General features: G+C 49.1%; 1 protein-coding gene across 1 annotated transcript; it reads left to right on the top strand.

Moving 5' to 3' along the window:
* Positions 1 to 4,986: 4,986 nt before the first annotated feature.
* On the top strand, positions 4,987 to 14,914 carry LOC140395212 (procathepsin L-like). Its single transcript, XM_072482753.1, has 7 exons — positions 4,987 to 5,069; positions 6,473 to 6,574; positions 7,680 to 7,841; positions 11,189 to 11,410; positions 12,842 to 13,004; positions 13,773 to 13,875; positions 14,654 to 14,914. The coding sequence occupies exons 2-7, from the start codon at positions 6,512 to 6,514 to the stop codon at positions 14,748 to 14,750; spliced, it is 810 nt and encodes a 269-aa protein (XP_072338854.1). The 5' UTR covers positions 4,987 to 5,069; positions 6,473 to 6,511; the 3' UTR covers positions 14,751 to 14,914.
* Positions 14,915 to 25,063: the final 10,149 nt, after the last annotated feature.

Raw genomic sequence — 25,063 nt, 5'->3', positions numbered from 1 at the left:
GACAGCGGGCATGCGATGCGTTGGTGGCCGCACGGTTCACGCACTGTGGGGGTGGGATTCGCTGAACACTGCCACTTGCACCATCACTCCTGTACACGGGCACCACACAGCACCCATCACCTCCACCTCCCCCCCCCCCCACCCCGCCCCCCGCACCCCGCACCGCGTTCACGGCAACAATTCCACATCACCTTACCACTGCGGCACTACGGGATTGCACAACATTGATGATTGGGGGGAAAGGGTCAGCATATCCGGAACAGACCTTGAACGGCTCAAATACCACAACGCCAATCGGGCACCCTCACGAGCCCCCTGGCACTGGACATAGCACACAGTCTTACAAGTCAAATTTAACAGTGAGTTTATTCGTGAGGTTAACATAGGTGCCCTACACACTACAACTAGACTGTGCCCTGCGCCTGTGCCAACTTCTTACGTGCCTACCGTCTTTGCCTTACGCGCCCTACCACTATGTCTAGGTGTGTTACCAGATGGTACAGCAGGAGTGGAGGCGGACTGCTGAGAATCACGCCCTTCGACTTGGCTCCCCGTCGGCACGCGTTTCCTGGGGCGGCCCGGCTTCGAAGGGCCAGGCTGCTCGGCGGGCGTGCTGGATGGCGTAGTGCCACCCTGACCTGCCCGCTCCCCACCAGATGCGCCAGGGACGGAACGGGGGGGAGGCCGAGTGTTTAGGGACGCCCCTTGATGGAGCTACCGGGACGGGCCCCAGAACCTCCTCCTCCCTCGGGGAGCCCGGTGGCCCCCGGGCCTCACTGTGAGATGGAGATGCGCTCGGAGACATGCCCCGTCGCACCACCGACACCTGCCGCTGCCAGTCCTGGAGGCCTGCAGCGGTATCGACCACGGTCCGAATGTTCGCCGAGACGGAGCCCAGGGAGTGACACATTCCTGCCAAGGTCTGTGCGATCTCGACTTGTGAGTGCGCGGTGCCATCCATCACGTGCGCCAGGCAGTCAATGCTCTCCGCGACCGACTGCTGGGACAGTGCCATCGCTTGATGGGACCGGGCTATGGCATGGTGAGACTCAGCCAGGGCCCCGAGAACGGCGGCAATGTCCTGCTGGCTCTGTGAGATGGCTGCCTGTGAGAGGGCAGCCCTCTCCTGGGCCATGGATGACGCATGTACGTGAAGCCCAACGCCTTGCAGAACCTGACCCATGGCCGAAACCCCTTCACCCATTGCCTCCACCGCGGACGCCACCCGTGCGGTGTCGGCCTGGGTGGCTGCGATGGGCGGCACCACTCCCTGCTCCTGGACGCGGATAGACTCCTCCAACTGCGGGAGCAGGTCCTGGAAGATGGCCCTCATCCCGTTATTCAGTCCCTGGGTGTCCACATGCATCGGGTGTCCGGGTAGGTCAATTACATCCAGGAACCTGGGAACCGTCTGGGTGGCAGCTGGTTGCTGGGCCTGGGCTGCCCTCCGACCGTCCAGCCCCTCGGCTGCTACAAACTCCACCTGCTGTACCAGCTCGGCTGTGGGGTGCGCACCAGACAGTGACCCGGGAGCCTCATCACTTATATGCCCAACCGAGGTGGGTGTCTCTGTGATGGTGAATGGTGTGGGAGACAGCAGTGCTGCTAGCTCGAGGTCATCATCCGTCAGGAAGTCTGGTGTGTACTGGTCCCCCTCATGGCCCGGCGCAAGCTCCATGCGGGCCATGTCGTCTTGACCTCCTGTTCGATCCAGCGGGTGTGTGGCCGTGATGTGGGCTTCGGCATGACTGTCCACCCTGTGCCCCTCACTAATGTCTGTCCCGGTGGTCTGAGCGACCCGGTCCTGCGTCCCAGACTGAGAGGTCTGCCCTCCTGTCCGACCAACTGACAACCTCTGCCGTGCGTCCCTGGGTGCAGTTGCGGTTGGCGATGTTGCGCTGTTTCCTGGGCGATACATCCCTGAAGGTTCGGCGGGTGGCCCTGGGGAACATAAATGATTTGGGGTTCTTTAGACACGGTGGCCCGGGTGTATGGTGGTGGTGGGTGCACAGTGTGAGGGGGGAGGGGATCGGGGGTGCAATGGCCAGAGTGTGAGAGGGGATGGGATCGAGGGTGCAGTGGCCAGAGTGTGAGGGGGGATGGGATCGAGGGTGCAGTGGCCAGAGTGTGAGGGGGGATGGGATCGAGGGTGCAGTGGCCAGAGTGTGAGGGGGGCGATGACGGGTTGGGGGTGGGGAGGACATGCAGGGTTCTCTCACTTGCTTCTGTGCCTCTGACCTGGCATGGCGCGATCTCCCGGGTGGCGGATCCCCCAGCGAGGTCCAGGGCCCTCTGCTCATGAACGGTTAGGGGGTGCAGGACAGGAGAACCCCCTCCGGTTCTCATGCGCTCACGCGAGTTGTGCGCTGTCTTGTCCTGGGGAGGGGGTTGGATAAAGCATCACCATTAGGCGGGTATCATCAGGGCATGCAGATATAGACAACATTGGTGCTGGTTCAGGAGACAGCACGCCATGGCTTCGCTCCAGGGGGGTCCTGGGGCTCACGTGGGTCGAGTAGATAGTTGGGCACTGTGACGCCCCCAAACCCCCCTGACCCCCCCCAACATCGCCCCTGATGCCCTAGTCCCCCCCAACACTCCCAACCCCCCTGATTCCCCCCCCCCAGCACCACCCCTGATGCCCTAATCCCCCCCAACACTCCCAACCCCCCTCCCCCCCCACCCCACTTCCCCCCCCCCCCCGTGCGGGGGGAGGGGGGTGGCTGGGGGCACCCTCATGGCATTTACCCTGGCAGCCCGGGTGAGGTCGTGCAGCTTCTTGCGGCACTGCTCCCCCGTCCGGGGGTTCTGCCCCACAGCACTGACTGCGGTGCCCACCTCCCGCCAGCCGCGCCTCACCGTGCTGGATGGCTGACGATGCCCACGTCTTGGGCAGAGGGTGTCCCTTCTCTGTTCCACTTCATCCACCAGGGTGTCCAGGTCCGTGTCCCGGAACCTCGGTGCGGCTCTTCGGGGCTCAGCCATCTCCTCTCTTCTCCTCCGGGACCTCTGTGCGCGGATCGCGCCATTTATGACGCAGCGCGCGTCATTCGGGCGTCGCGCGGTGACGACGCGGCCTTCGCGACACGCCCCCCCCAGAGGTTCTCGCGGCCCCGATCCTAGCCCATTTTCGGGCCCTGAATCGGTCAGGATCGGGGCCGTTTCGCGCCGTCGTGAACGTCAACGGCGTTCACGACGGCGTGGGCACTTCGGCGCGGGAGTGGAGAATCTCGCCCCCTATCTCCAGCATTACAATGCTATCAATGCTACCATTCCTCTTCCTTTACTTCTCTATCTTTCCTAAATACTTTTTATCCTTGAACATTTAATACCCAGGCCAGAATATATTGGACATTTACCATGTATTATTGGAATGGATGTCTACTTCTGAAGCTTGTTTGCATTTCTTAATTTGTGTAATAAAATTTATTATTTAGAATTATTCTTTGATATTCCACCAGGTGACTGAAAACATTGTACAAGTCGAAATAACTGACAGGGAGCAGTTTATTCGTACTGGAATGACTGTTAGCCCGAAGACATGCAAACCCTGCAAGAGGGAAGATCTTAAATATGCATGTTTCTGGATCACAAGGAGCAAATGCCATTGATGTGAATTCACTGGCAGGAATGATGGTACTGGAAAAACGCAAATCATAAAACTGGTTACACAACCATCACATGAGAGGCATGGAGAAAGGTTACAGTCAATGAAATAAAAGCAACCCAAACTACAGCCTATTAAAGCACAGACCTAAATGTTTTATCACACTGAAATTGATACCAAAGCCTGAGCATTAATTAAACTCTCAAAGAGTTGTACAACTACCAAACATCTATCAATTGGAGAGTATGGAGTGAGGGACTTCATCGGGTAAACGGGACCTCCTCTTGTGCAAGGATGAGCCTGATATAGTTTAAGGTGGTGCACAGGGTGGATATGACTCGGGTGAGAATGAGGAGTTCTTTCAGGGGGTAGCAGATGAGTGTGAGAGGTGTGGGCGGGGGGCCAGCCAATCACACGCACATGTTTTGGGGTTGCGAAAAATTAGGAAGATTCTGGGCAGGAGTGTTCACGGTCTTAGCCAGGATAGTGGAGGAGGAGGTGGATCCGGACCCTTGGGTGGCGATATTTGGGGTTTCAGAGAAGCCGGAGCTCATGGAGAGGAGGAAGGCCGATGTTGTGTCCTTCCTCTCCCTGATTGCACAGCGCCAAATTTTACTGGAATGGCGGTCAGCATCGCCATCGGGGGAAGCGGCATGGTTGGTGATCTGTACGACTTCCTGCAGTTGGAGAAGATAAAATATGAGTTAAGGGGATTTGAGAAAAGGTGGGAGATGCTTGTGACTGTGTTTGAGGAGCTGTTCAGCACAGGGAGGGGGGGGGGGTTGAAAAGGGGGGGGGGGGGGATTTGTACAGACTGTATAGTTGATTACTGGGAAGTATGTTTCCGGGGTATTCATGTGTTGTAACCTGTTTTGATACATGTTTGTAATAAAATATATCTTTTTGAAACTACCAGGCATCTGCTCCTTATAAACAGGGTGATGGAAGATTGAAAATAACAAAGTTTTCACAACCCTGTGTGCTGAGAAACTTCCAATGCTCCAAGCATCAGAAGATGGATGGCTACAGCACCATGCCATGTTAAATACGAACAAGCACCTCAAAAACGCAACTAGTTCACTGCTGAAGAGTGCTGCACAGAAAAACAAGCAATGAACCTCTGCAAAGTTAAAGTAACATCACACATTATTTAATTATCTTGAAAGAACAGGTTAAGTACAGAAGTTGAAGCACTTTTGTGTGATTTTGGGTCACCGGTTTATTGATGCCACAGCCCATAAGACAAATCCATGCAACCAATTACATCAATGGGTGGCTAGAGTAGAAGATAATGCTGGGGCTTAAAACCCTACCTGCAATTGACATAACTTAAGACATAATTAGGAATGTGTATTTTTTTATCCTTCCAAGAGTATATAATGAAACTCCAAACTGCAGCTCCAGCACAGAACAATTCAGTCGGTCGTGACTTTGTTGGTCCTGCAAGCAATATCTTCCCAAGGTGAGTCCAATGTTTGTTTTCATCATTAGAACCTAACAAAAGCCTGACGTGTGATCTGACATTAATGTAGAAACAATAGTCTTAAATTCATGTGTGTTACTTCTGTACAAATGAGGCGATCTCAATGTCAAATTTTAATGGAGACATTAACCCAAGTATGGGTATGTTTCCATTAAAGTTATGAAGAAAGGAATTTGAAACAAACTCAGTAAGGGTTTGTGTCACATAGGGAAACTGTGATATGGAAAAAAAGGTTGTAAATTATAATATTGACAATGTTGCCAGCACAAATTCACAGGACTCACAGTTTGCTTCGGACTTTTCCAAACAGTCCAATTTGGGAATTGAACTCAGAATAACTCAGATCTGAAGTTACAGACAAACTTTCATTATTCTGAGTCTTCCTTCAGGTTTCATACAGCCAAAGTTTCAGACAGAAACTTTGCAGTCAGGGCCGCACGGTGACACAGAGGTTAGCACTGCTGCCTCACAGCGCTGAGGACCCGGGTTCGAAATCAGCTCTGGGTCACTGTCCGTGTGGAGTTTACACATTCTCCCCGTGTTTGCGTGGGTTTCACCCCCACAACCCAAAGATGTGCAGGGTAGTGGATTGGCTACGCTAAATTGACCCTTAATTGGAAAAGAAAAGAATTGGACACTCTAAAAAAAAATTGTAAAGAAGGAAACTTTGCAGTCCCTGAAATTGTAAGAGCTAAGCAATTGTGCCAGATCTCAGGAACTCAGAAAAAGGTACCGCTTTAAGTTAATGAAAGGATTAGCATCAGTCAATAGGGATAGGCCATTTGAGCTGGATGGATCAGGGAGAATCAGGGAACACGAGTATAAGCTTGGCAAACAAAATAATAGGTTAGATATCAGGAGGTACTTCACAGAGTTGTTTATCTACGGAATAAACTCATAAAGGAACTGGTCAAAGTCACGAGTTTTGACCAATTGAACTTCCTGAAGTCAGGTGGACGGTGGAGAACGTGTATTCCAGTCATTTTGTTCCCCTAGAATGTCGGAAATTCGAGAGGAATTTTCCAGAATCATTCTTAAATGAGCCTTGTTTTTTGCTCTATTGTTCTCCATCTGCCAGGGCAGTGAGTGTCTGTAGTGGATGGTAATGGGCAGACCCAATGAACCTGCTGGTCCTATCCTGTTCTTTGTTTTGCAATGATGGGGACCCACTCAGAGTTAATTCAGCAATTGCATGTTCGAGAAAAGCAATCAGGGGCTCACTATCTTATCCAATTTCGTTTGCTGATCAGAATGACGTTTGTATGGCACAAGTCACACGGGAAATGCTGGTTTGTTAACAGGGTATCTTAATAATGAGGTTAGGAGTGTGGATATTGTGAACTTGTATCATTTCTCCATTCTTCCCATTTTACTGCCTGCAGCTTTTACAGAGACAAGTTTGATCTGTTCAGTACTTCGCCATGGAGAATTCCATCTTTGTGATGTGCATTCTGGCTGTTGTCGCCATTGCGTCAGCCAATCCGGTAAGACATGAGGGTGGGGAAAACCTGTGGAAAATATTACCCTTGTGGGGTAAGAACTCTAGGTCCAGCAAAAAATCAATTTGAGAAAGAGATTCCTCTTTCTTTTGCAAAACTGTTCGCAGTTCCAGAACTTGATACCTGAGAATGATTAAGGTGATCTGCTCCATTATGGAGTCAATTTGAGTGCAGCCTGTAGATGTCCAACTTCTTGGTCCATCTCCAAATTTAGAATGTTTACTGAACAATTCCAGAACAACGGACGGTTTTGGGGAGTGAGTGGGCAGGGAGTGGGTGGGAGTGTGGGTAGAGGGGAAGATGAGGAGAATTTGTTTTCTAATGTAGCAATGATCATCTGCAATGCAGTGGTGCAGATTAAAAGTCATTCGTACCTTTCAATGTGGGATTGGATATATAGTTCAAATGGAAACATTTGGAGGGTGATGAGTGGGGATGTGGGACTAATTAGACAGTTTTTCCAAAGCGTTGGCACTTGGGGGGAGGGAGGTATTTTCCATGCTCCTCCACGATGTTGTTCCTGGCAGCAGTCCGCCATTGGCTGGAGGCGGTATCTTCTGGTCCTGCCATTGTCAATGGGATTTCCCATTGAATCCAACCCTCCCCGCCCCCCCCCCCCCCCCCCCACCCCTGGGATACCCACAGCGCAGGTTCGCCGTTGGCGGGACTGTAAGGTCCAGCTGGCGTGAACAGCTGGAAAATCCCCCCCCCCGCCCCGCCATGCATAATGGACCGAATGGCCTGCTTCTGTCCTGTAAGATTCTATGACTTGATCATTGGGCTGGAAATTTCAGCACCATTTTAAAACATTCTCTCAAATTTTAAAGGGGCAAAAGAACAAATGAGCATCTCCCCATGCTTCAAAATGAGCAAACTGGCCTCAAATGTACCCTCTCGCAATGCGCTATTTGAGTAAATGTGGATGGTAAATAAAACATTGATATCTACTGAGGGTAATGAAGGAAAATATACATTTAAATTGTTCTTTAATCAGTTTGCACAGTGGTTGAGTGAGGCAATTGCAAGTGAAATATTATTTTCTCCTGTATGGAAATATATGTTAATTGATTGTGCATCACCTTTCACTCAGATATTCCAGGATTTCAGCCAATTGAAGGGTGAGGAGAATGCAAATAAAGTGCCTCAACTTGTGGACCAAGTTCTTTCAAATCTCAAACTAGAACAGCAGAGTTCTCTTCCACAGGAGGTCGATTGGCGTAATGAAGGCTATGTTACAGATGTGAAGGACCAGGTACCCATCAGTTTTCACAATGTCTTTTACAACTTCACTATATAGAACACAAGCTAAATGTCTTTGAATCCTATTAGCTGGCACAAAGACATAACAAACAATCCTACTGTTTCACTGCTGCCACACCCAGTTGGAAGTGATTATCATTACTGGGAAGAGATACAGTTTGCTAACCTTTTGGCTATTTTCTGCCTCCTTTCATGAAAGAAACAAGGAAACATACAAATTAGGAGCAGGAGGAGGCCATTTGGCCCTTTGAGCCTGCTCCTCCATTTATTATGATCATGGCTGATCATCCAACTCAATAGTCTAATCCCGCCTTTCCCCATATCCTTTGAACCCTTTCGCCCCAAGAGCTATATCTGACTCCTTCTTGAAAACAGCAATGTTTTGGCCTCAACTGCTTTGTGTGGTAGCAAGTTTCACAGGCACACCACTCTCTGGCTGAAGAAATTTCCTCTCATCTCAGTCCTAAATGGTCTATCCTGTTTCCTCAGACAATGACACCTGGTCCTGGACTCCCCCACCATCAGAAACATTATTCCTGCATCTACCCTGTCTAATCCTGTTACAATTCTATAGGTTTCTATTAGATTCCCCCTTATTCTTCTGAACTCCAATGAATATAATCCTAACCACTTTAATATCACCTCAGTCCTGCCATCCTAGAAATCAGTCCAGTAAATCTTTGCTGTACTCCCTCTATAACAAGAATGTCCTTCATCAGATAAGACCTAATCTGCACACAATATTCCAGATGTGGCCTCACCAAGGCCCTGTATAATTGCAGCAAGACATCCCTGCTCCTGTACTCGAATCCTCTTGCTATGAAGGCCAACATACAATTTGCCTTCTTTACCGCCTGTTGCATCTGCATACGTACCTTCAGCAATTGGTGGACAAGGACATCCAGATCTCATTGATCATTCCCCTCTCCCAATTTATAGCCATTCAGTTAATAATCTGCATTCCTGTTTTTGCTATCAAAATGGTTAATCTCATAGTTACTTGTCCAAATTACACTGAAGAATCTCTGCACCCTCCTCACAGCTCACCTTCCCACCCAGCTTTGTGTCATTTGCAAATTTGGAGATATTACATTTAGTTCCTTCATCTAATCATTAATATATATCATGAATAGCTGGGGTCCCAGCACTGATCCCTGTGATACCCCACTAGTCACTACCTGCTATTCGGAAAAAGATCTGTTTATCCCTATTCTTTATTTTACGTCTGCCAACCAGTTTTCTATCCACATCAATACACCACCCCCAGTCTCGTGTACTTTAATTTTACACGCTAATCTCTAATGTGGGACTTTGTCAAAAGCTTTCTGAAAATCCAAATAAGCAACATCCATCGGCTCCCCTCATTAACTCTACTTGTTACATCCTCAAAGAATTTTGGTAGATTTGTCAAGTATAATTTCCCATGCTGACCCTGTCCCATTTTGCCACTGTTTTCCAAGTTCTCTGCAATTTAATCTTTTATAATGGACTTGAGAATTTTCCCCACAACCGATGTCAGGCTGACTGACCTATAATTCCTTGTTTTCTCTCTACCATCCTTTTTAAATAGTGGGGTTACATTAGCTACCCTCCAATCTGTAGAAACTGTTCCAGTGTCTACAGATCATGGCAGATGAGCACCAATGCGTCCACCATCTCTAAGGCTACTTCCTCAAGTACTCTGGGATGTAGATTATCAGGCCCTGGGGCTTTACCAGCCTTCATAGAATCATAGAATCACTACAGTGTAGAAGGAGGCCTTTTGACCCATTAACTCTGCACTGACCCTTCAAAAGAGGACTCTCCCCAGTCCTCCGAACCCCTCCACCCCCCCCCCCCCCCCCGCAACCCCCCAAACCCCGTAATCCCATAACCTAACCTGCACATCCCTGGACACTAAGGGCAATTTAGCATGGCTAATCCACCTAACCCACACATTTTGGACTTCAATTCCATCAATTTCCACAACACTATTTCCCTACTAATGCTGATTTTCATTGTCAATCTCAGACCTGTCCCCAAGTACTCAAAACACATGTAATCAGTCATCACATGTGAAGTCGCACAGCTGATGTTGCAAAGCTATTTGATTGCTGGCGGTGTTAGGGCCAAATCCCATCCTGTCATTGACTGAAACCTGATTCATTCATTTGCTGGACGACAGCCTGGCAGAGATTTCCCCTTTATACTGCACTGGTCAGCTCAGTACAGCCAAGAGGTGTGGGACGTTCTTACTCAAGTGCATAACTCGACAATGCATTTGGCTACTCAGTCACAGGAAGCAAAATATTTCATAGACATCAGCAGACATCCTGTGACACCTTGCACAGTGATTCAATTGCAGGACATATTTCCCATAATTTACAAACCTTAACAGCTTCTCCCTGTCCTGTGATCTCTCTTGCTAACAAGGACAAATTTATCAATATTATGGGAACTCCATCACATCCCAGTTCCCTTCCAAGTTGCCCATCACCCTGACATAAATCCTTTCTCATCACTGGCTAAAATTCCCAGAATTCCCTAAGATAAAAGGAAATTATTGCGCATGCTGGAATCTGAACCACACTTTGACAAAGAGCCATCCAGACTCGAAACGTTAGCTCCCTTTTCTCTCCACAGATGCTGTCAGACCTGCTGAGATTGTCCAGCATTTTTTGTTTTTGTCCCAGAATTCCCTAATCTAACATTATCGGGGGTGCACGCCACCACAATGGCACCAACAGGTCAGGAAAGTTCACACCATCCTCTGAGGGAAAATAGGAATAGATAGTCAGTAAATGCAGCCTTGTCACTTTCACCCATGAATGTATAATATATCCACTGTTTTAAAATAATATTGGCATTACTAAAATTATGTGATGGTAAAATTATTACAGGAAGTAAGTGTGACACTGCTGAAGGTGCATACCAGTCCAAAGATGTGCAGGTTAGGTGGATTGGCCATGCTAAATTGCCCCTTACTGTCCAAAGATTAGGTGGGGTTACTGGAACACGGGGATAGTGTGGGGGCATAGGCCGAGGTAGGGTGATCTTTCAGAGGGTCAGTGCAGATTTGTTGGGCCAAATAGCCTCCTTCTGCACTGCAGGGATTCTATGATTCAAATACTATGTGCAGGACATTTAATCTAGATGCGCAGTCAAGGGAAGTAATGCAGAATTAAACATTTTGAGGATCAAACTGTGCACAACTAGCATTCAGATATCTGAATAATGATATCCACATATAATAATCAAATTTCAAAGTCTCCTGCTATTGGTTTTTATTTGACGTGATGAATGTTCCAGAGAAAGAACTTTGTCACGTTAATATTTTTATCGTGTCTGTTTTGTTATCAGGGCCAATGTGCATCCTGCTGGGCTTATGTTTCCGTCGCAACAATGGAAGGACAACTATTCAATAAGAGCCGTGAACTCAAAACACTCAGTGAGCAAAACCTTGTGGACTGTGCAGTAAGTTATGAAAATAAAGGATGCTCTGGAGGATGGGTGCCACGTGCATTTGAGTTCATACGTGATGAAGGAATTGAAGCTATTGGTACATACCCCCACACAGCTACAGTAGGTGCCATGTTAATGTTCTCATTTTCATACAGTATAGAGTGGCTATCCAGTGTCAATTCAGAAATGGTTAAGAAATTGCCTTCATTTCATTGTAATGAGCTTTGTTTTCCGGAGATGACCAACATCCTTATATACAGTGGCAAACAACTTAAATCTGAAATAAGCAGTTGAAATAGCCCTTATGTTAACTTGTATCAATGCAGTGACTTTCTTATTATTCTTCCCCAAAAGACCCTCGTTCTCTGGTGATCACTCCTGAACTATAATATATTTCATTAATTCTCATGTATTGTTTTAAATTCTTTGTACGTTATCCTTGGAAAACAGCGAAAGGATGAACAGGCTGGCTAACAGCCTGACAGACCTCAACATGCTTGTCCTCATGGCTATAACCATCTTATACCAGCCATTGGGTTATTTAGGGTTCTAATGGCTACCACAATCCATACAATAACCCGCACTGGGGGCTGAGGGGTTGGGTAGGTAGTGTGAGGGCAGCCAATGGTTGCAAATACCTCACTTGATGTAAACCTGGCATTGTTTTGAGTGGTGTCCAAACCTTACATGCTCTGTCTCAGAAACAGGAATGGTGGTACCACTGAGCAGAACTGGATAACCTTACCTACTCAAGTGGCCTTTCTTCGCTGTTGAAGCGTCAACCCTGTGTCCTTCTCGACCCTTTAATATTTGAGAGCATCAACAGCGAAGCCTGATGCTCAATACAAAATTTTTGTCCTCATCCCTGACCCGGAAGGGTGGTGGTAGGGGACTGTTGGTGGGGTGGAGAGAGGGAGGTGGAGGACGGTGGCACAGTGGTTAGCACTTCTGCCTCCCAGCACCAGGGAACCGGGTTCAATTCTAGCCTTGGGTGACCGTCTGAATGTTGCGCATTCTCTGCATGGGTTTCCTGCGGGTGCTCCGGTTTCCTCCCACAGTCGAAAGATGTGCAGGTTAGGTGGATTGGTCATGCTAAAATAAATTGCCCCTTAGTATCCAAAGATGTGCAGGTCGGGTAAGGTTGCAGGGAGAGGGTGGGGAATTGGGCCTAGATAGGTTGCTCTTTCAAAGGATTGGTGCAGACTTGATGGGCCGAATGGCCAACTTCTGCACTGTGGGAATTCTATGGGAATGGTGAGGAGGGGTGTTTCTGAGTTCTGGTGGGGTGTGGATGGCGGTAGCGGGTTACTGAGTCCAATTATAGTTTCTCTACAGCTGCTCCTGTAAAAATCAACTAATTTGACAGCAACTCACAGATAATGTTTGGGGCTTCCTGGATTACGTGCCTCAGTTCCTCACTGAGGACATAAGCTGACACACTCACTTTTTAGATTTTTAAAGGTTAGTGAAGAAGTCGGAAGCAAATTTCTGGGAAACTATCACTCTGCGATTTGGATTTTAAGAAATGCTTCTTTTCTTCTCCAACCACAGAAACAAGATTGCTCCTTTGATAAAGCTAAATCTGTTGGCAACCTTATAAGTTATGTTAAACTTGAGAATCCAACTGAAGAGAAAATAATGCAGGTAGTTGCAAAGCATGGACCAGTTGGCGCCTATGTTTACATGTCATCACTGTTTATGGAGTATAAGGGTGGTAAGTTAATTGCTACTAGCCTCTTCACCTCTGCATTTCTCTGGGCGTCACTGTGGCACAGTGATTAGCACTGCTGCCTCACGGCTCCGAGGACCCAAGCTTGATCCCGGCACCGCGTCACGGTCTGTGAGGAGTTTGCACATTTTCCCCTTGTCCGTGTGGGGCTCACCCCACAACCCAAGAAGATGTGCAGGGTGGGTGGATTGGCTATGCTAAATTGCCCCTTAATTGGGATAAAAAGAATTGGGCACTCTAAATTTAAGAAAAAAGACTCTGCATTTCAGATCATGGGTGGGATTATCCGATCCCCCAGCCAGATGTTTCTTGGCCGCGTTCCGTTTGCTTCTGTGGGGAATCTATCTTCCGCCGCTTGTCAATGGGATTTCCCATTGAAGCCACCTCACGCAGCCAGGAATGGTGCACTGCCGGCGGAGAAGGTGAATCGCAATGGCTGGAGAATTCCGGCCCATATCTTACAACCTACTACACTGGGCATCTGTTTAAACAGACTCCACTCAGACTAAACATATCATTTCATATAAATTTAAACAATGGCAACCACACTCTTTGCACACAAACCAACGCATTCACAAGTTTGAGTGTAAAACTCCCTCTGCACTGTCCCACCAGACACTTCAGGTTGGAAAGTTAAATTTTGAAAAAACACAAGTTACACAAGTGAAAATGTGCTTTAGTCAACACTGTCGCCTTATTATACTATTCAGTTTGGGCTTGAAATGATGTGGCCACACTGTGATCCTTTTGCAGGTATCTTTCAAGATGACACTTGCACTAAAACTCCTAACCATGCTGTAACAGTGGTGGGTTATGTGAATACGCCTCAGGAGAAATACTGGATCATTAAAAACAGGTAACTTGGTGAAATTTCAGCAGAAGAGTTCAACAGGTGGGGAATTCTTCAGGTGTCAATGGGTGAATGACACCCAGACTTGCTAATATGATTATGACATAAAGCTAAGAAAGTTGGGTTGGTTTTCCTTTCAAGAAAGGAAACTTGGAATGGTACCCTTATTAAAGAAAACACATTCCAAATGCATCAGAGAAGATGGACGTCTAACTGTCTCAGGCTGCACAGGCGAGGAGTGGTGGAAAGTGCGGCTGAAGAAAAAATTGGGAACAGGAAAAGCAAGGACAAGAGAACAATAGGTGTCATGAATAAATTGGCGGAGGGGGGCACGGTGGTGCAGTAGTTAGCACTGCTGCCTCAAAGCGCCGAGGTCCCAGGTTCAATCACAGCCCTGGGTCACTGTCCATGTGGAGTTTACACATTCTCTTCGTGTCTGCATGGGTCTCGCACCCACAACCCAAAAGATGTGCAGGGTAGGTGGATTGGCCACGCTAAATTGCCCTTTAATTGGAAAAAGAAATTGGATATTCTAAAAAAAAAAAAATTTATAAATTAATTGGAGGGATGAGGCTGAGGAGATGAGAAACAGGTGGATATAAAACATGAGATTGACATGCAGTGGAGCGAGGTGGATCTCACTCATAGTAGGGGGGATGGGGTGGGGTTTGAATTCTACCAATTTTAGAATATGCTGCCCTCAACGTTAGTAATAAAGAATGGTGCAAGGACTCTTACCATCTTTACTTTAGACGTGCATTAACTGAAGTTCTTATTATTCTAGCTTTTCAACAAACTGGGGTGAACAGGGTTACATGAAGATGAAGATGAACAAGGATGTGTGTCGAATAACCTACCGTGTTTACTATCCAATTGTATAAAACTGAAGGCTTCAATAGATAAAGCCAACACTCTTGAAAAATAGATTTGTGAGGACTTCAAGATTTAACTGTTTTGAGTGCATTGTTTGGATGGGCTGTGGGCTAAATCTTTAGCAAAGTGTGAACCTCTGGTGGCTCTGGTGCATATTAAATTCCTTTAGATGACTCCAGGGCAAACAGGTTTTCAGAATGAACCAAGGATAGATGAATTCACACTGGTATCAGTTGCATTGTGAATGCTTGCATGCCACAACAGCTTACTTTCTCTGTTTTCATATTCTATTATGTAATGTGCAAAAAAGAAAAGCAATAAAAATGACTGAATGAACCTTTGCGACTTGGTGTGTTTATGTGGACAATGGGCAAAATTTCATGGGGGCCTCAGAAGCTGTAGAGTTGGGAGCGACCTGTGCATCAAGAGAGGACACGCCAGGCTGCAAACCTGGCATTGTAATGTCAGTTGCATAATTCTACCAGTGGCAGAATACCTCAAAACCGGCATTGCCCTCACGACACAATTGAACTCGTTGAGCAAATACTTGAATCTCATTTATGTGCAATTGTGTGGGTTTTTTGTGCAATGTTTGGGATCTGAGTGATGCACAAGAGGGTCACAAGCCCTCAGATCCCCAGCTGGATGGAAGTCAGCCAGAATGAGATTGTGCATTGCTGTCATCCCTTTTTGATATTCGGGCTGAGGAACTTGAGTTGCATCGACAGATGAGGGAAGCTGGGGTCTGTTCTGCTTGAAGAAGAGAAGATTGAGAGGAGATTTGGTGGAGGCATTCTAAATTATGAAGGTCCAAACATTGTAGAGAGTGAGAAACTGTTTCCATGAGTGGACAGATTGAGAACAAGAGGGCATTAATTTGTGGTGGTGGACAAAGGAGCAACAGCAACATGAAAATAAATATTTTTTTAAGCAGTGAGTGATGAAGACCTGGACTGAACTGCCTGAGTGTATGGTGGAGGCAGAATCAATCCTGGCGATCTAAAAGGACTTAGACAATTACTCGAAGAGAAAAGCATATGCACGGCTATGGGAAAAGGGCTTGGTCATGGGTCTAGGTGATATTATACATATCAAATAATCTTCATCTGTGCTGTAACCATTCTATGGTGCTATGATGCATGGGAGAGAGGGGAGAGGAGGTCATTGCCAGCTTGCATTGGCAGACCTCTTAGAAGAGGACATTAGTCTGCTATTGGGCTCTCAGGAGAAATGGAAGCAGATTGCAGCAGTGGACTCTTAGCAAGGAATAAAGAGATTCAAAGAAAAGTGACAAGGGCAGTGTCCGAGGGAAAATTGACTCCAATGGCAGCACATGAGAGATGGAAAGATCAACGACCATGGTATTCATACAACCAGTCTTCCTGGACCCCTATGTGGAGGAGGAGCATTGGGGAGAGATGGAGGCACCAGAGGCACCAATGCAGCAACAATGCCATCTCGGAATCCCTGCTGCATCCTTTTGTAGCTTTCAAGACAGAATCTAATACAGGCCTGGCAGGTCTTTATAAACAGGGACAAAACCTGCCTCCGTATCAGTTGATGCCAAGATCAGCTACTCTGGCCCACCCCCGTGGTAGCATTGGATGGGCCCCACAATCCCGGGTCATTAATTGGATGACTCAAGCGTGATCTTGTTCTGCCATCCTCAATTCTCCTAAGCAGCACTGGCACTCACTTCCAGGCTGAGACCCACACCAGGCACAATAAATTCAGTGCCATATGTGAGATGAATGTTAAGGTATGGGTTCTGTTATAACCTGCCTGCTTACCATTGGCTGGGGACTAATGACAATCCCACAATCCTGTGGGAATATGAGCTTCCCCAATGAGGGGTGCGGAGAAATCATTAGCAGACTCCCTGCATAAATAAAGCTGGCCAGTTTGGAACCAGCCAGGGAGGAGTGAGCAGCAAGGGAAGTTGCTGCTGCTGTTGTATATATATATGTTATTGTAAATAAATGTTATTTCTTTGCATCCTTAAAACTCGTGCTGGATTCTTCGTGGCCCTCACAAAAGGTTCATTCACAGTGAATACAAAATAGGTATAGTCAAACACTTCATAGTGTTCATGAGTCCTTGCCTTTTGTAGAATGTGATGACTCAGATAGGTATCATTAGCTGAGTACACCTATGGTAGCTCCTTGAAAGAGCTACTCATTGCAATATGCCTTTGAGGGATTGCAGCATGGTATCACTTGAGAGGAAGTGTGTCAGGCAATCCAGTTCTAGTTTCACTTCTGCTTTCAAGTAAAGCACTGTACAGACATCTTTCCTGCTGCCATTCTCAAGCTTTATACCTCAGTATAAATGTTCCCATTTCCTAGTGTTGTTACAACCCCAGGAGAGATTCCCAAAAGTTGTTGACCCAGGTGAGACCGATTTGTCACTGTATGGCTGTGATACCCCCAAATTGTTACAAGCCCAGGTTAGGAGGGATGACTAGCTCTGTGTCATTATTCAATGCTCCCTCTGCTAGTAGCAACAAGGTGTAATCTAACAAGGGGTGGGATTCTCTGCAGGCGGGTTTCTCAATTTTGCCGGCGCCCGGGAGTTTCCCGATGGCATGGGGCTGCCCCAGAATGGGAAACCCCATTGACCGGCCAGCATAACGGAGAATCCCGCCGGCGGGTCGAGGCAGAAATGTGGCGTGGTGGGATGGAGAACCCTACCCAAGGTTCTTTTTCCCTTGGATACCTTTTCCAGACCCAATAGTTATGGCTAAGAAAGAGCCAATTTAACCAGGCTTACTTGAGCTACAATATTGTAAATTTATTAACTACTAAAAAGGTAAAGAGAAATGGTAAAACACATGCATCTATATTCATACGGATTAGAGATAAGAATCGAGCCCAATGGTAAATAAATATAAATTACAAATTTATACAGATGGTTGTTGAGTTACGAGGAGTAGATGATGAAGCGCTGTGGCTGTGTGGTATTATAGGTATTACGGTACCTGATAGGCTGGAGCACCATTGGTGGAAACTGTGTGCTTTCTATTGGTTAGGATGTATGGTAGCTCCGCCCTGCTAGGCGGGGTATAAGAACCCGTGCCGCCCCAGCAGCCTTCATTCTGTACCTGAGCTGTTGGGGAATACATCTAGCTTATTAAAGCCTTCAGTTGGACTACAGCCTCGCTTTAGTGGTCATTGATCATGCATCAATTTAATAAGCTAGTTTTTTTAAGAAGAAAGGATGGAGCTCCAAATCAAGCCGGAGTGTCTGCAACTCAGCCCCCACGCGGCGAACTCAGCGGCAATCTTCAAGCACTGGCTGGCATGCTTTAAAGGGTATCTCGGGATGGCTGAAAACGCACCCACAGGAGAGCAGAAACTGCAAGTCCTGCACTCAAGGGTGAGCCCGGAGATTTACACCCTCATCGAGGAAGCGGAAGACTTTGATGCAGCAATAGAGCTGCTACAAGGACACAATATTTGCCCGGTAAACCAGGTCTACGCCCGGCACCTGCTTGCAACAAGGCGACAAACCCCTGGGGAATCGCTGGAAGAATTCTCCCGTGCACTTCTGGTGTTGGGGAGAAGCTGCAGCTGCCCGCAGGTTTCGGCGAGCGAACACACTGAACTCTTAGTCCGGGACGCTTTCGTGGCAGGTATGCTATCCTCACAAATCCACCAGAGACTGTTAGAAAAAGACACTCTGGGTCTCAGGGAGACACGGGCCCCTGCAGGCTCCCTGGACGTGGCCTCCAGGAACGCCTGCGCTTAAGTTCCCGACCGTGCGGCAGCCCCCTGGGCAGCGTGGAACCCCTCCGCGGCCGACCCCGGGATTTCCCCCATCTCCCCACAGGCCTGCCTGCAAGGCAGCCTGGCAACCCCGGGGGGCCCCGCTGCTACTTTTGCGGGCAGGCCAAGCACCGCCGCCAGCACTGCCCGGCCCACGCATCCACCTGCAAGGGATGCGGCAAAAAGGGTCATTTCGTGGGGGTATGTCAGGCCCGTGCGGTTGCCACGGTTTCAGGCAGCGAATGCGGACCGCAACCACAAACCTCTCCACGGTCCCCATGCGGCCAGCGGTCGCCGCCATCTTCCGATTCCAGGGCCACGTGCGGACCCCGGGCGGCGTCATCTTGTTCCGCAGACGCCATGTTGGAGGGATGGGCACCGCCATTTTGTGTACCCCCCAGCCATGTGCGACCAATGGGAGCCGCCATCTTGGATGAACCCCCAGGACCCCAGCTCGGCTGACCACGCACTGCCCGAAGAGATCTCTCAACTGCTGCGATTAGCCTCGGTGACCCTGGATCAGTCCCGTCCTCGAACACGACCGTATTCATCAATGGGCATGATACGTCCTGCCTAATCGACTCTGGGAGCATGGAGAGCTTCATACACCCCGACAAGGTAAGGCGCTGTTCTCTCCTCATCCACCCGTTAATCAAAAAATCTCCCTGGCCTCCAGTTCACACTAGTGGAGATAAAGGGGTTTTGTGTAGCGAACCTCACAGTCAAAGAACAAAGAACAAAGAAATATACAGCACAGGAACAGGCCCTTCGGCCCTCCAAGCCCGTGCCAACCATGCTGCCCGACTAAACTACAATCTTCTACACTTCCTGGGTCCGTATCCCTCTATTCCCTTCCTATTCATGTATTTGTCAAGATGCCCCTTAAATGTCACTATCGTCCCTGCTTCCACCACCTCCTCCAGTAGCGAGTTCCAGGCACCCACTACCCTCTGTGTAAAAAACTTGCCTCGTACATCTACTCTAAACCTTGCCCCTCTCACCTTAAACCTATGCCCCCTAGTAATTGACCCCTCTACCCTGGGGAAAAGCCTCTGACTATCCACTCTGTCTATGCCCCTCATAATTTTGTAGACCTCTATCAGGTGGCCCCTCAACCTCCGTCGTTCCAGTGAGAACAAACCGAGTTTATTCAACCGCTCCTCATAGCTAATGCCCTCCATACCAGGCAACATTCTGGTAAATCTCTTCTGCACCCTCTGTAAAGTCTCCACATCCTTCTGGTAGTGTGGCGACCAGAATTGAACACTATACTCCAAGTGTGGCCTAACTAAGGTTCTATTCAGCTGCAACATGACTTGCCAATTCTTATACTCAATGCCCCGGCCAATGAAGGCAAGCATGCCATATGCCTTCTTGACTACCTTCTCCACCTGTGTTGCCCCTTTCAGTGACCTGTGGACCTGTACTCCTAGATCTCTCTGACTTTCAATACTCTTGAGGGTTCTACCATTCACTGTATATTCCCTACCTGCATTAGACCTTCCAAAATGCATTATCTCACATTTATCCGGATTAAACTCCATCTGCCATCTCTCTGCCCAAGCCTCCAAACAATCTAAATCCTGCTGTATCCTCTGACAGTCCTCATCGCTATCCGCAATTCCACCAACCTTTGTGTCATCTGCAAACTTCCTAATCAGACCAGTTACATTTTCCTCCAAATCATTTATATATACTACAAACAGCAAAGGTCCAGCACTCATCCCTGCGGAACACCACTAGTCACAGCCCTCCAATTAGAAAAGCATCCTTCCATTGCTACTCTCTGCCTTCTATGACCTGGCCAGTTCTGTATACACTTTGCCAGCTCACCCCTGATACCGTGTGACTTCACCTTTTGTACTAGTCTACCATGAGGGACCTTGTCAAAGGCCTTACTGAAGTCCATATAGACAACATCCACTGCCCTACCTGCATCAATCATCTTTGTGACCACCTCGAAAAACTCTATCAAGTTAGTGAGACACGACCTCCCCTTCACAAAACCATGCTGCCTCTCACTAATACGTCCATTTGCTTCCAAATGGGAGTAGACCCTGCCTCGAAGAATTCTCTCCAGGAAAGGGAGTTCAAAAATTTCCGTCTCTACGTCCTTCCCCACCTCTGCGCGGCTACACACCTGGGTTTAGACTTCCAGTGTCACCTCCAAAATCTAACCTTCAAATTCGGCGGCCCTATACCCCCCCTTACTGTCTGCAGCCTCACGACCCTTAAGGTCGACCCGCCTTCCCTGTTTGCGAACCTCATCCCGGATTGCAAACCCGTCGCCACCAGGAGCAGACGATACAGTGCCCAGGACCGGATCTTTATTAGGTCAGAGGTCCAAAGGCTACTGAGGGGAGGGGACATTGAAGCCAGTTAAAATCCCTGGAGAGCTCAAGTAGTGGTAGCTAAGACCGGGGAGAAGCATAGGATGGTCATCGACTACAGTCAGACCATCAACATGTTTACGCAGCTGGACGTGTACACTCTCCCCCGCATATCCGACCTGGTAAACAGGATCGCGCATTATAAGGTCTTCTCCACGGTGGATCTCAAGTCCGCCTACCACCAGCTCCCCATCCGCACTAGTGACCGCAAATACACTGCCTTCGAGGCAGATGGGCGGCTCTACCACTTCATAAGGGTTCCCTTCGGTGTCACCAACGGGGTCTCGGTCTTCCAGCACGAGATGGACCGAATTGTTGACTGGTACGGTTTACGGGCAACGTTCCTGCATCTCACTAATGTCACCGTCGAACTTCCGGGTGCGGCGATGACCAGCTAAGTCGCACGTTTCGGCAGCTCCCGGTGGAACGGACTTTTGGGCTCTTATTAGGAGCCCCAATGGCAATTTTAACGGCTAAAAACACTGCGGTAAACCAGAAGGGAATCCCCCCTGGACACGGATGGAAAAAGGAGAGGAAAGTGGCCGGATTGCGGTGGATCCTCTAGAGCAGCGGCCAGGAAGGCAAGCACAAAGCAAGATGGCGTCGGAAGGTGGCAGTTTAATATGGGGCCCTGACCAACAAGAGTTCCTGCGGCGCTGCGTGGAAGAACTTAAAAAGGAGATGAAGAAGGAGCTGTTGGCCCCGATATTACAGGCGATTGAAGGGCTAAAGGAGGAGCAAAAGACCCAGGAGCAGGAGCATCGGGTCGTGAAGGCAAAGGCCGCTGAAGATGAAGACTAAATACAGCGCCTGGTGGTGAAGACAGAGATGCACGAGGCACACAATAAACGATGTGTGGAAAGGCTGGAGGTGCTGGAGAATAATGCGAGGAGGAAGAATTTAAGGATTCTTGGTCTTCCCGAAGGTGCAGAAGGGGCGGACGTCGGGGCATATGTGAGCACGATGCTTCACTCGTTAATGGGATCGGAGGCCCCGACGGGCCCGTTGGAGGTGGAGGGAGCTTATCGAGTTATGGCGCGAAGACCGAGGGCTGGAGAAATTCCTCGAGCCATAGTGGTGAGATTTCTCCGATATAAGGACAGAGAGATGGTCCTCAGATGGGCAAAGGAAACCCGGAGCGGTAGGTGGGAGAACGCGGTGATCCGCGTATATCAAGATTGGAGTGCGGAGGTGGCGAGAAGGAGGGCAAGCTTTAATCGGGCCAAGGCGGTGCTGCACAAAAGGAAGGTTAAATTTGGAATGCTGCAGCCGGCAAGACTGTGGGTCACACATCAAGGGAAACACCACTACTTTGAAACGGCAGAAGAGGCGTGGACATTTATTGTCGAGGAGAAACTGGAATAAGCGGGCTAGAAAAAGAACGTTTGGGACAAAGTGGTGGGGTGATTACGTGGGGTGAAAGGGGGGGAAATGGGGGAAGAGATGATTTCCCAAGTTGTTAATCCTGCGACCCTGTAACTTTTCTCTCTTCCCCATGTCGTGGGGGAGGGGGGGAGGGAGGATGGGGAGCTGGGGGCACTGGCCATTAGGGGCGGGGCAAAAATGGGAAGCGCGGGCTTTGTTCCCGCGCTATGGTAATCATGGCGGGAACAGGGAAGCAGGAAGGAGGGGACCTCTGTAAGTTTTCGGGCAATTCGGCCCTTTTGGAGAAACTCAGAGACTGTAAACTGACTTTCCAGCCAAGGGAACAGAACCAGTTTTCCCAGCAGGCTTGGCCCGCTGAGCTGAGTAGGGACATAAATACATAAATATTTCCAAAACACCCCCCTAGGAGCTACAAGGAAGAAGGAGCCAGACAACAAGATAACATCAAAACACAGACAAAGGGGCACGGGAATACACAGGAGGCTTGCATGCAAGCAGGACAATGGGATGGTCATAGCCCCATGCAAATGTAAATGACCTGGCCTCCACCAGAGCAGAATCCAATCAACACCCCATCAACATAGCAGCTATCTCCGGAGCAGATGGAAGTCTTTGAAAATCTTCAAGGGAGCTCAACCTCGTTATCTCAAAAAAAACAGACTGGAGGCGGACCTAGGGGAGGTACTCCCATCTCGACAGGTCTGACCGGCTAAAAGGGGGCGGGACCAGCGGGAACTTTAAATCTTACCTTTTTCAATGCAAAAGGGGCTGGCCGATCACAGGACAAAGCCAGGTAAAACAATATAAAAGGGGCTGTGTTTTCGATTGGGGCTCTCTTCGTTCCTGGCTCGACCTCTGCACCCCTGACTTGACCTCTGCAGCCTGTGACCGTAAGTAACCCGCAGCAGCTTGCGAAGCTCCCTTGATTTTAATAGTGGTTGAGGCTTTGGGGAAGGGAACTTGTTTTGTGCCTTGTGATTTTGCTAAAACCTGTGTAACCGTAAGAATTTTCGTTGTGTCCGCTATATTACCTTTTGAATAGACTTAGTTGTATTAGAGCATAAGATTTTATTGTGTTTCTTCTGTTGATGATTTTGACCTGGGTTTTACAATAAATCTTGATTTGATGCTAATTGGAGTCGTTTAAATTCTTCAATCCTTCACCAGCGATCTCTGACCAAGTCATTGTTAAAAATACTCCTCACCTTAATTCCGGGTTCAAGAATCGAGGGTCATCTTGAGCGGTTCACTCAGGACAGACTGCTGGTTAGGAAATAAACAGCAGTGTCCTATTCTCTCTCTTGGGAAGGCTACTCTAGTGGAGTAGGAACCGGGTGGGGGTTGTACCACCGGCAAGAGAGAGAATCACCTGGGTATTGGTAGGGGTCTGGAGATCTGTGTGATATAAGTCTCAGGCTGTCGGTTAGGAATACACGGCAGGCTTGAATCAGTGCTCTCCTCAGTGGAAGTGTCCCAGTGCGACATCCCCTGGCCTCTGAAGTTTCAGTGCCAGCTGAAGAGAGACACACACAGATATTCAAACCCCAGATATCGGCCCAGTAGTGGAGTAGCGGAGATGGCACCCTCTACAATGGCGACCGCGGCAGGACCCCGGTGGTTTGGAGTATGTGACTTGGCAGAGGGGGTGAGGGAACGAAGCAAAATGGAGGAGAGAATATCCTCGTATTTGTGGCGAAAGGTCAACCTCACCAAACCTTGGGTTTCAGAATTAATCAATGCGGAGCAACCGGTAATGGCAGCTGCTGCATGGACAGAAAGCAAGGCGCACAAAAGGCACTTGGAGAAGGCAGTTTGGCTGGTTTGCCTGTCTCAGCAGGTAGTCAACGCAGAGCATAGGGTCGAAGAGTTAGAGCAGGAGTTGAGAGAAGTGAGGGCCAGCGCAGGGGACAGCGCTAGCGCAGCGGAACGACTGCGGGAAGAAGTGGCAGAAATGAAACAGGAAAGCGAGTCTAACCGGTGTGAGAAGGACTATCTCCACTGCCAGATAGTGGAGGGTAAAGAAAAGGAACGGAGGCTCCAGGAACTCTATGCTCGGAGTACAGAGCAGTGTAGGAAGCTGGAGGGGAAGTTCCGGGACATCCAGGCAGCATACCGAGTGGCTCGCGAGGAAATAGGGGACTGTGCCCATGGGCCGTGCCAGGCACGAATAACGGAGTTGGAGGAGGCCTTGTCCAGGTTCAGGGGACAGATACACCTGGTAGGTCCAGGGGGGTTCCCTAGGGGCAAGGTGCTCCTCGCAGCGGATGATTCCCCAAAGGCCAAGGGGAATAGACCGCCTCCTGAGGCACCGGGATTGTGTCCGGGCCGGCAGGGGGGGATCGGACTGCACGTTCAGGGGCAAGTCCAAGGGGGGTCGGCAGGGTACCCCCAGCTGGCGGCGTGTCCGCCTGGTTTCGTATGTGGGTCCCCATGGGATGGGGACAGACCGCTGCCTGGGATGCCGGTGATGGGGCCGGGTCAGCAGGTAGGGTTTGGACCGCCCGGTCAGGGGCAGGTCCAAGGGGGGTCAGTGGTGTATCCCCAGATAGCGGCGTCTCCTATATGGGTAGTTAGCCCGGGGACAGGGGGGCTACCCAACGAGGCAGGAGAGCTGGACAGTGGGGAGGAGGAGCAGGAACCCCAGGTAGGGCAGATGTGCCCTGTCAGGCAAAGAAGGTATGGTCCCCCGGCGGGGATGGCAAACAGGGGACCGGTTGAGGGCGACATTATCGTTCCTCATGGGGCATCCGCGCTCAGGGGGATGGTGGCCCACGTTCCCAG

Source organism: Scyliorhinus torazame, chromosome 18 (genome assembly GCF_047496885.1).
Source record: "Scyliorhinus torazame isolate Kashiwa2021f chromosome 18, sScyTor2.1, whole genome shotgun sequence".
Lineage (NCBI taxonomy): Eukaryota > Metazoa > Chordata > Chondrichthyes > Carcharhiniformes > Scyliorhinidae > Scyliorhinus > Scyliorhinus torazame.
The sequence above is the reverse complement of the archived record's forward strand: the minus strand, read 5'-3'. Positions and strand labels throughout refer to the sequence as shown.